At 37.3% G+C, this 12,243-nt stretch overlaps 1 protein-coding gene across 4 annotated transcripts in view; it reads left to right on the top strand.

Annotated features, from left to right (window-relative positions):
- slc1a9 (solute carrier family 1 member 9) overlaps positions 1-12,243 on the top strand; it is a 35,281-nt gene that overhangs the window by 11,108 nt on the left and 11,930 nt on the right. For 3 of the 4 annotated variants that reach the window (XM_051887564.1, XM_051887563.1, XM_051887565.1), the window contains exons 2-4: positions 9,231-9,374; positions 11,533-11,685; positions 11,812-12,065. In XM_051887564.1, coding sequence (XP_051743524.1) covers positions 9,236-9,374; positions 11,533-11,685; positions 11,812-12,065 — 546 coding nt within the window. In that variant the 5' untranslated portion in view covers positions 9,231-9,235. Of the gene's footprint in view, positions 1-3,683; positions 4,394-9,230; positions 9,375-11,532; positions 11,686-11,811; positions 12,066-12,243 lie in introns of those variants that run through there. The other variant, XM_051887562.1, reaches the window with a different exon arrangement.

Genomic DNA, 12,243 nt, shown 5'->3' with positions numbered 1-12,243 from the left:
ATTGCTGCAAACCTAGCAGCACATATCAGTTAACAAATAGCCCTAGCTGGACATGCTTCGAGTGTAGTGGTAGTGTGAAGTGTAAGAGAGATGATGGATGGTTTTTAGAGTGCAGATTATGAATGAGGAACGCTTCACTAGAGGCACTTCTCAAACAGGAGTCAATCAGCCATGCATAGATCTCTATATTGGGTCATATATCGGTGAGAGATGACTTATCACAATGAGTAGAGACCTGGGTCGCTTCAGAAATGAAATAACGAAAGAGTTGATTCTGCAGACATGGAGCTTAAGGACAGATTGACAGGGATTTAGGAAGGTAAAATGAGGGTTCCTGCGGGGCTCGGTTCGGGAAAAACTTGCGGGAGAGAAACAGAGAAAGACAGAGAGAGGGGGAATTGGGATTTATAAATAGCAAAGCTTTAGCAGGGTGAGTCGAGCAGATGTGATAGACAGTCTGTGCTTAAGGAGTTCAAACAACAGATTAATACACTCAGATTATAGTCAGAGATAGAGGGGTAAGGGGGGAGGGTGTGTGTAAGTGTGTGTGTGTGTGTGTGTGGTTAAGCGAAGATGACCCCATACACGTCTGCACATGCAATGAAATAAGCCCCCAGATGGACTTACACACAGCTACCTGCATGTTTAGATATGCTTGACCACCCTTTCAAAGTTAACTACAGTCAAAAGAAGAGAAAGAATGGAAAAGTGATGAGATTGGTTGGCTTGAAAATAATGTGCAAGTTGTCTTGAAAAAGTGTATGTGAATATGTTAGTGGAGTTTAGTATTCAATGTGTAAACTGCAATAAAAATTCTTAATCAACATTTTTATCTTTTTGTCCAGTTAAAATATCGAAACATCCTTAAAATAAGATAATCATACTTAAGAATAAATTGAATTAAATTGAAAATGAGTTTATTTTTCTTATCCCATTAGAAAAATTTAACAAAACTCAGCAAGTATTATGCTTTAAAAATGCTAAAAAAATAATAATAATAATAAAAAAAAAAAAAAATGAACTGTACTTCACCTTTTGCTTATCAGTTGAATTGATATTGTTTCAAGGCTGTTTAGTATGTTGCTCAAAGAGTATGACCTTTGCATTTACAACACCAAGGTCATAGGTTTGATTCCCAGGAAATGCATGAACAGAATTAATACCTTGAACGCAACGTAAGAATATAAACTGCCAAATACATTGATGTAATGTAGATACTTCAAAGCAAGCTGAAAATACTGATTGAGATAATAATTTATTGCTGTGGATAGCTGAAATGTGGTAATCTTATTTGATGTAACAAAAAGATTTCATGTAGCTCAAACAGTAGAGCACAGTAGCAACACATATAGGTCATAGTGTTGATTCCCAGGGAATGTATGATGCAACTGATCAAATATATACGTTGAATGCAAATTTTCTTAAATATAAAATCGAAATGTATTTGCTATAGGTTAATGAGATTATATATGGTTGTTTGCAAAGTTTATGTGTGAGGTTGAAAGACAACTGTGGTGTCCAGTCCCTCACTGTGATGCTTTCATTTTCTCACTGAGGCAGGGAGTTATGGGATTATATCTCTATCCCTTTGCAAAGCCCACACCAAACAATCAACCTCAGAAAATAATCCTCATACACACTGACCACACATTTAGACATCTGAACACATTCCCTTGTATTAGGAATTCATTGATATTTCTGAGATGGGTATCCTTAAAATCAGTGGTGATTCTGGCAGTCAAGATAAGGCCGTCATGTTCTTATTCTTCAGTAGTTCACCTGTTTAGCTTAAGGCAGTAATTGGAAAGTGTTATCTGCAATGTGACAGAAATGTGGTTGTTCACGGTACACTTGTTGCATAACCTAATAGCTGTCTTTTTTGTTTGAAATTGCTATCTTCCACACCATCACTGACGCTTCTGCAAATAAGGGCAGCCAAACCACAAGAAAGGCATTCTTCTCTAGTTTACATGCTGAAACACTATGTGGTTATAGTAGGTCTGGTCTTAGTGATCTTAGTCTGGTTTGTTTTGATGATTTGAATAAGGGTTTTAGACACTTGTCATCTGAAACCATCTTAAACTATGCTTGGTCAAGGTTTAGCTCTCACTAATCTCTTTCTCACTTCTTAATGCTTATTGTGATTATTGGATAGCTATCTATAAGGATTCTCCCAAGTCTTTCTCTCTTCAAGGGATTTGGCTTTTAACCACAACTTTAAGTCTACTGACTGAAGGAGTGAAAGTGGTAGGCCCTGTCTCTCCATCTCCAAAACATTTTCTGGCACTCTGGTTAACACCCCGAGAATATTTCCTTCTAAAATCTAAAAGGAGGCTGACCCAGATGTTTTGTTGTTGTTGTTTTTTTTTTTGGTAAGCTGTAGTTTTGCCACTGGCTAATCGTTTCATCCATTCCATTCCTGAGTATCCTGTTCTGTCATAAAGAGCTTGCCGGTGTAAATCGAACCTGTTCTGTTTGTTATGGCTGAAGTCCAGCAGCTTAGCTTGGCAAAGCTTTAGGCATTTGTTTGGTTGCTTGGTTGAGAAATGATCTCAGGTAATGTTCGTCAAGTGTCAGTAAGTGGAGGAAATAAATAGTGTCTAATGCTGTACATAGTCCTTGCCTCAGGTCAGGATGTGGAAGCAACCAGCAAGTTAAGACTTATTTTATTTTATTTTTATGATTTAAGGTTTGAAACTGAAGAAAAAAGTAGAAAAAAGTAGAAACTGAAGAAAGTCTTTGCACCCCCAAAACTATATTATTTGATTCAATTACAGACCAACCCAGACCGCTCTAAAATCCACCCAACGCTGACCTTCACGGAAGGTGCTTGCTTAACACTCATTGACATTCATTTTATTTTTACACAACTCTTTGCTTCATTCTGATTGTTGGAATTCAGCGGTCACCGTGGAAAAACAGTATATCAGACTTTCACGTCTTTGACTGTGAACTCAATCTTTCTTGTTTTGTATATCTTGTGTCTAATCAATTGTAAGAGCTGAGACAAGTTCAGTATTATACTAATTTGTCGATTGATTTGTACATTGTGGACAGTTTTTATATAGGTAAAAGTATAAAACAATTTAAACTCAAATCAGTATTTTCATTTATTTATTTAATGAGTATAATAAAGCGGGAGATATGCTCCGTGTCAGGGCCCTGATTAGCCTATTGGGTTTATCATTTTCTGATCGCATATTATCCCTTACTCCATCTGCGCTCTCAAATAATGATGCAAGTTAAGCTAAATATACAGATTATTGAATTATCCCAGTTAGATTTTGCACAAAATATTAATGGATACTCAGAGCTACAACCAGTAGTTGACCTTCTTTTTTAGGAGTCCGTATAGTCCTAGGATCAGTTCTAATCTTAAGCATAAAATGGCATGTTTTAAAGGGACAGTTGACCACAAAGTGAAACTTATGTCCTCATTTACCCTGATGTGGTTCCAAACCTCTAGTACTTTGTTTGTTGTATATTTGTTGGATATTACGAGTGAACTATCCTTTTAATGTCATCTGTTGACTGACAGCCAAAGCTTTTATATTTATTTGGCCAATCCTGTTCACGTTCTTATTCATAAATCAGCCTGGATTGGCGGAGAAGAAAAACCATCACATGCATTTTGACAGTGGTTGATCTCACAACATGGCTTATGATCACAAGAAATTGTGCGTTTCATTGTTAGAAAGAATAATTGCTTCTTTGTGTTACTACATCATTGCAAAGAGCATCAAAATGTTATTTTTTTTCTTGACTTCTTCTGAAGTCTTTGTGATTTACTTGTTGACTGTCATTGCACAGCAATGTTTTACTAACATCCTGGCCTTTTTTGAACCTGTGACCTCCCACCAGTGGTGTGCCTGAAAATTATGTATTCAGATACAACCTGTTACCTCAAAAAAAAAAAAAAAAAAAAAAAAAATTAGAGGATTAGCAGAATGTAGCAGAGCTTCATTTTTATAGGTGCAGTTCTGGCATGTTGTTGCCTGTGTTTGAATGTAAAGACATTCAATAAAACAGGTTTAAGCTCACGACTTCAGGGGAAATTGTTAGGTATTGTAAAAAGGGATGCAGAACCATGGGTCATAAGCTTCTCTTTCTCACTCTCTCTCTTTTCCCATGAGGCCTCACAGAGGATTATGTATGTGCAATTGAAACTTGGCAAATGACTTTCCTCCCTCCCCCTCCAAAAAAAAAAAAAAAAAAACATTTCAGCAATGCTGCCAATCCGTCTTTATGTCTGAGCAGCAACTGTTGTTTTAGTTTAAATCTGAGATGAAGAACAAACAGATGAACAGGACAGGGAACATCCAGAAAAAGAAAGAGAAATGCAGGTCAAACATGCAGAACAAAATGGGCAAAAAGGCCAAGATGGCGAACTCTGGTGAGTATTTCTCTCGTCTAATTATTTTAATATAAATGAGACAAGAAATATTCTTCACGATGATGCTATTTCCAAATGTTTTTTCGCAAATATAAGTGTCACTCTGTCTTTCAGCTCTTGCTTTCTTCTAAACATGTGTGTTTATTCTATATGTCTCATTATTCAACCCACAGTTTCTCTTACTTCAATCAGTGTCCAGCTTCATGCAGATGTTTATAATGGGCCGAGGTCAATGAAATGTTTATTGGCCCCACTTGGCAGTCATATGGTATTGTGAAGGAGCAGAAGCTGTGTATTATTCCCATATGGAGGTTTGACAGCGTGTATATGGGTGTGTCTGTATGAGATGCTTGAAAAATAGCAGTTTAGAAGATTAAAAGATTTGAAGGGGGTTATAATGTTTCCTGTGAGGCTGTATGGTTTTGTTTCTTTGAGATCAGTGATCTCAGTGTCTTCCAAATCGAAAAAGCCCTCCATTTCAGCATAATTCAATTTCTCTTCATAAAAGAGGCGGAGCCTTAGAGGAAAAACAGCTGTAAGATGCGCGTGACATGAGGAGGTGAATAAGTAAACATCTTGCTTGACTGTTTCGGACGATCATACGGATCACAGAATTGCCAACTGTTTGATGCGGATGACAAAAAGTAACGTGTGGTGCAGATGTCCTGGGAAGGTTTTAATAAACTATTAATCGTCACTACAAAGACTTGGTCATAGTCAGTCATAAATCAATAATTGAAAGCCTATAAGCTGTTCGACAGTAAAATGAGGCTGTGCGATACATTGGCCTCCAGTGTCATGAGCACAGACAGCGACAGATGAAAATAATAATGACCAATTATGGTAATGTGGTGCGTTCTGTCGGCATGCTCACGTAAACACAGCAAAGGGGCTTTCAGATGCAATTTCATGAACTTATCACACTCTAGCTTTAATATTCACCTATTTTGCTGAGGTGAAACATTTGTGACTAATCTATCCTCGTAAGAGTGTTAATCTCGTCCACAACTACAATTCATCAGTCTCAGACATCTTTTTGTGTAGACATGTTTTGTGTAGTCTCTTTTTCTCATTAGCATGAGAGAAAGAGAGCTTGGGGTACTGGGAAAGATATTTTTCTATGTAATTAGTCATTGCACTAGTATTTGTGCAAAGCAGTTTTTAGAAACTGGGCGTGACCAAAGAAGTTTTTTAGACTTGGAGAAAGCAATCTGTTAGCATGCCCATTCATCGTAAAGGGTTAGTTACGTAAATTATTAGTAGTTAAAAGTAATCCATATGGCTCCAGAGGGTTAATAAAGGTCTTCTGAAGCAAAGCGATGGGTTTTTGGGTTAATATTTAAATCTTTATAATCTAAAATAACTAGCAAATCGCAATTCAATTCACGGTGGAAGAGTAACCCCTGACCTGATGCATGACGCAGAAGTGTGGTGGGTAGGGCAAAACAAAACACTGGTCACGAATTAGAAGTCTAAAAGGAGAATTTTTAAAGAGAAATGTCAGAGAAGCTTGAGTTTGTTGCACAGCCCTATATATTTGTTTGAATTGCGAGAGGCGTCTACTCTCACCTAAGCCTACGCTATTCCTACATCCTACATCATACGCCTGAACTCTCTTGTGAATGTGTGGATGGACATTACCAGAAGCTAGTGATTATAGTCTATAAAGTTATAAATATGGGTATTTTTCTTACAAAAATGCATTGCTTCGCTTCTGAAGGCCTTTATTAACCCCCTGGAGCCTTATTGGATTACTTTTATGATGGATGGATGTGCTTTTTTTGGGTTTTCAAAATCATGGTTACTTTTTTACTCCTATTATAAAGCTTGGAAGAGCCAGAATTTTTTTTTTTTTTTTTTTTTTTTAAATATAACTCCTATTGTGTTTGACTGAAAGAAGATAGTCATATACACCTAAGATGGCTTGAGAGTGAGTAAATTATGGAATAATTTTCATTTTGGGGTGAACTATCCCTTTAATGGCCTTTAATCAGCTTCCATCTGTGTTATGCAAGATGACTTTCACCTTCTTTGATGCCTGATTAAAAACATAGGGTGCACAAAGCTGTTAAGTGATGGAAAAGATTTTAAATTGAAAATTTAGTTTTGAAAATACCATTTTTATGCAATATATGATATTTATGTGATTTTGTTATGTGATATATTAATTGTTTTTAATTTACATGTTTTCATAATAAATAATAAATACACAGTCAAGCAATTTGATAATACCAAATGTATATATGATTATATATAGAATTTTTAATTTTTTGAAAGAAATTATATTTATTAAGCAATGATGCATTAAATTTATCAAAATTGACAGTATAGACTTTGACATTTTGATACAAAAGGTTTCTTTTTAAAATAAATGCTGTTCTTTTGACATTCCATCAAAGAATGCTGAACATTTTTTTTAATCACGGTTTCCACAAAAATATTAAGCAGCACAACTGTTTTCAACACTGATAATAAGAAATGTTTCTTGAGCATCAAATCAGCATATTAGAGTGATTTCTGAAGGATCATGTGACACTGAAGACTGGAGAAATTATCCTGAAAATCCATCACAGGAATAAATTACATTTTAAAATATATTTAAGAAGAACGGTTATTTTAAGTTGTAATACAATTTTACAATATTACAGTTTTTACTGTATGTTTGATCAAATAAATGCAGTCTTGGTGAGCATAAGAGACTTTTTTTCAAAACCATTAAAAAATATTACCGACTCAAACTTGTGAACCATAGTGTACATGTTGCAAAAAGGTGATGTACTATTCAAACACCACTGACTTAACCCTCGCCTCCTTGAACTTCTGGACCACTGTCTCGGCAGAGGTACCAAAAAGTCCTGCAGGCGATACTGGGGCATTAAGAAGAAAAGCTCACTCTTTTTTCCTTGAGGTTAAAGGGTTAGTTCACCCAAAAATGAAAATTCTGTCATTAAGTACTCACCCTCGTCGTTCCACACCCGTAAGACCTTCGTTCATCTTCAGAACACAAATTAAGATATTTTTGATGAAATCCGATGGCTCGGTGAGGCCTCCATTGACAGCAAGATAATTAACACTTTCAGATGCCCAGAAAGCTACAAAAGACATATTTAAAACAGTTCATGTGACTACAGTGGTTCAACCAATGTTATGAAGCGACGATAATACGTTTTGTGCGCCAAAATAAACAAAATAACGACTTTATTCGACAATATCTAATGATGGGCGATTTCAAAACACTGCTTCATGAAGCTTCGAGACTTTACGAATCTTTTGTTTCTAATCAGTGGTTCAGAGCACGTATCAAACTGCCAATGTGACATGAACTATTGAAATTTCGAAACGTTTCGAAATACTTATGATGTAACGAAGCCTCGTTTACTGAAATCACGTGACTTTGGCAGTTCGATACGACATGAGGATGAGTAATTAATGACAGAATTTTCATTTTTGGGTAAACTAACCCTTCAAGCCAAAGATGCCTCTCTGTGGCCCACAAGCCTCGATGTCATTTGGCACAGTCTTGATGGCAAGGCTGGAGCCTTCCATGTGGACGTCGCACGGGTATGAGATGGCTCGCATGCGCATTCCTCAACCCAGGCCATCCTCGCATAGCCGTGTTCAGCCTATGACCCACAAGGAATCGGTCATCCAAGCTAGAGCTGCACGATATATCGTTTTAGCATCGATATCGTGACGTGCACATCCGCGATAGTCACATCGCAGGAAGTGCAATGTCTAGTATAGGGATAAATAATCCTTATGGACCAGACACCATGCTTCAAAACACATGTGATTCTTGGACTAATTGCAAGGTTTAAGCATCATACATTGAAAGTTTATTATTTGCACGTGTTTTAGGTCCTGTCCGTTTAAACATACAAGCGCTTTTAAAATCATTTGAGCTCAAGAAGGCGTGAAAGATGGCTTAATTCTGAACGTGTGGCTGTTTTCTGTGCGCACACACAGAGCCGCACAGATACACATGAACGCCGATTTCCTTTCTCTTCAGCATCTATTTGTGCCTAAACGGACTCATACATGCAAAAAATTGTCAAAATGCACATCTCTACAAGCATTCTCATAAACACAGTTGCTTATGATTTAGGTGAAGTTAAGAAAACGGATGTGTAACAGTATTTTGGGGTCCGTGCATTCGTTCTTAAAGTGACAGCAGCCTAATACTCCTGAAGCTTTCTGTCATGAATGTTAATCAAACAACAAAACAAAGAGAGAATTCACTTTTGTAGTTTTAACAGATTAATTATATTTAATTTATTCAGTGAAGACTATGCAGTGACTATGCATTTGATTAATCAATTTCTGTATCTGAATACTGTTAGACTTATTTTAAAATATTAAAAAAAATATTAATTTGTATCTTTGTTCTATAATTTTATCTGCTTAGTGTGTTAATTATTTTCTATGTGTATTCACTCACCTACAAAATCACCCCAGTGATAATAGAATGATAAATTATTTCCAATTGAATTTTCCAAGTAAATTTTTTTTCATATCGTTCACACACTCTGCTTACAAATGGCTTTCTGAAAACAAAGAAGCTGATGACGTGCTCTTTAGGTGCCGTTATATACCCTGCTGGCACACCTGTGACATCACCTGACCACGCATACCAGACCACTGGCTCACGAGGAGCATTCCGACTGCGTCAACTCCATGACGCAGTCTAGAGTTTCACTTCAAAAGGGAACCTTGCCCCCCTGACCCCTTTCGTGACAGCCTAGTTCATTAGAGATAAAGTGAAGAGTAGGATGTTTAGATAATCACCATTGTTTATTTACCTTGGTCTTTCTCCTTTTCTTTCTCTTGACTCTTGCAGATAGAATGACGAATAAGCATTTGGGCAACCAGACAAGTGCAGCATTGCAGATGGACAATGGAGTGGAGGCAGAATTAAAAAACACCACACACCAACAATGCGGCTGGTTTTCACGCAACCTGCTCCTTGCCCTCACTGTGCTAGGTGCGGACGTGTGTGTGTGTGCATGAATGTGTGGGAGTGAGTGTATACAAATTCAGATGTGTCTGTGTCTCTTTCCTTGTAAGTTCAGAGGGTTAAATAAATTTGCCAGTTTATGATATTATGCCTATTTGGTGATCATAAACTCAAAAAGCCAATCAAGTGATAAGCAGGAAAGACTGTATTATTGCTAAACACTGCTGATAATGTATGGGAAGGGATTAGATGGTTTCATTGATATGGTGCTTTATGATGATTATGATGCTTTAATCTCAGTCTCAGTCAGGCTTTAACTTTAGCTTTCATCTGCTCTTTCCTTATACTTTTACCCAGGGCTTGACATTAAAGAGGTGGTTGATTATGATTTCACCTTTTTAACTTTAGTTAGTGTGTAATGTTGCTGTTTGAGCATAAACAACATCTGCAAAGTTACGACACTCAAAGTTCAAAGCAAAGGGAGATATTGTCTTCTAAAGAATTCTGTTTAAGGACTACAACAAACGGCTGGTAGGGACTACAACGAGCTTATTTCCGGGTTGGTGACATCACTAACCCTAAAATTTATATAATCCCTGCCCCCTAGAACATACAACAAAGGGGTGGGCTCATATTATTGCAATACAGATGTAACACAAATGCAACAGCATGTCTTAAAAGCAAGATGACAACATGACAAGTTATAACCGTAATTAAACTAAACTACCTGTTCTATCTTCATGCAGCATATATTCTCTGGCTCTGTAGACATCTTACAACAGTTCCCACACAAGCAATTTATAGATTATCATGACAGAATATGCTAATCAATGACTTAAGGATAGTTAATTCCACATCAGCTACATAAATTCATCAACCATTCAGAAATGTCCTGTTTCATTCTACATGTTGTCACTTCTTCTTTAGTCTCTCCATCATTGTCCGACTCTGTTTTGAACATAAAAGGCTAAACAGTTTCTGACATTCTCAGTGAGTCTGCGTGAGGTAATCGGCGCTGCTAACACAAGCTCTTGAAACTCCACCCTCTTCTTGGGAGCAGCAGCTCATTTGCATTTAAAGGGTCACACACAAAAATGGAGCATTTTTGCTCACCCTCAAAAAGTGACAAATTTAACATGCTATAAAAAATCCTCTGTGTTGTATTTTGAGCTAAAACTTCACATACACATCAGAGACTTACTTTACATCTTGTAAAAGTGGCATTTTATGACCCCTTTAACATATTTTTTAATATATACATTTTTCATTTTAGTCTTTTAAAAAGACATCTGAAATAATACACTAAGTGCGATGTAGTGTTGTCAAAAATATAGATTTTTGGATACATATAGACACAGAAATATCTAAAACGCTTCCAGTACTCATTTTCCACAGAATAGATGCACGATACCAGCTGCTCTTTCTCGCTCTCTCATCTCTCAGACAGCGAGTTGACACACAAACCCGCCTCCCCTCACTCACTCGTTTCATTTGCTCTGGATGAATATTGTTGGTGTTACAGGACTTGAATTATGGCGTGGGATTGCGCATAATTTTACTCATTCCCACGGATTTTGTGATCACACCCAAAGTACGTGTACATAAAACCAGCTCTCAGTGCTAAATTGAGTTCTTTTTTCGTTGCTTATTGCACTTAAGCGGTCAAATACACACAAAATAATGTCAAAATGCCGGTCTTGGTGAGTATTCACGTAAGCACAGTTAGTTATGTTTTCAGTGAATGTAAACAGTTGAGAAAGAAAACACGTCTAACAGTGTAATGGATCTGTGTGTCACCCTAACATACCTGCTGTCAAATTATGAGGTAATATTAAAAATATCTATATGGCAGTTTTCCCCCATGGTATCGTTGTCAAAATTGTGGCCAGTGAAAATGCTGAGTGGCTAGTAACTTTGGAAAACCACTAGTCACTGTCATATAAATATTCATATAAACCTTGTCTGTGGTTTCATAACTGCAATCATCTGTCAAACCGCAGACAAATACCAAACTATCAAGTTCTTTGTAATTTTTTTTTTGGGCCCCATGTAGTGACACAGTTTATATAGCAGTTGTTTAAGATGTTGCAGATACAGTGGTACAAACAGTTATGCAGTGGTGTGTGTGAAAAACCTGTGATCTATACAGCTTTTAATAACCAGTGTAATCACCAAACTCTCACAGGTGTAATAGCAGGCACAGTGATGGGCATGATGCTGCGTTATGTTCCTGATCTGGACACAAACAATCTCATGCTGGTTTCCTTTCCGGGAGACGTCCTGATGAGAATGCTGAAGATGCTCATCCTGCCCCTCATCATTTCCAGTCTCATTACAGGTTAGGCTTTGAACACATGCTCTGTTTTCTGCTTGTTAAATCTCAATGAAGTGTCTCCAGCAAAAGAAAAGAAGCTGTTTATTTTTGTTGATACAATATCTCTCTCTTCCTCTCCCGAACTTGCAGGCCTGGCCGGTCTGGATGCTCGCTCCAGTGGAAGAATGGGCTCCAGAGCAATGGTGTACTACATGTCCACCACAGTAATTGCTGCTATTCTAGGTGTCATCCTGGTGCTTGGCATACACCCTGGGAACCCAAAACTCAGATCCAGTCAGGTCAGCTCCGCTCCCAAGAACCAAGAGGTCAGCAGTCTGGATGCCTTTCTGGATCTGATCCGAAACCTTTTTCCAGAGAACCTGGTCCAGGCCTGTTTTCAACAGGTAAAAAGTAGTGTTTGTGATTTGAGAATTTATGTCAAGTCAACTTTATTTATATAGCTCTTTATACAATACAGATTGTTTCAAAGCAACTTTACAGTGATAACAGGAAAATGAGTCTATAATGCAAACAGATTTAATTTCGGCTGTAAAGCAGCTCTAACAGAAAACAGTGTCATTG

The sequence above is a fragment of the Ctenopharyngodon idella genome, chromosome 3, assembly GCF_019924925.1.
Source record: "Ctenopharyngodon idella isolate HZGC_01 chromosome 3, HZGC01, whole genome shotgun sequence".
Lineage (NCBI taxonomy): Eukaryota > Metazoa > Chordata > Actinopteri > Cypriniformes > Xenocyprididae > Ctenopharyngodon > Ctenopharyngodon idella.
The sequence above is the reverse complement of the archived record's forward strand: the minus strand, read 5'-3'. Positions and strand labels throughout refer to the sequence as shown.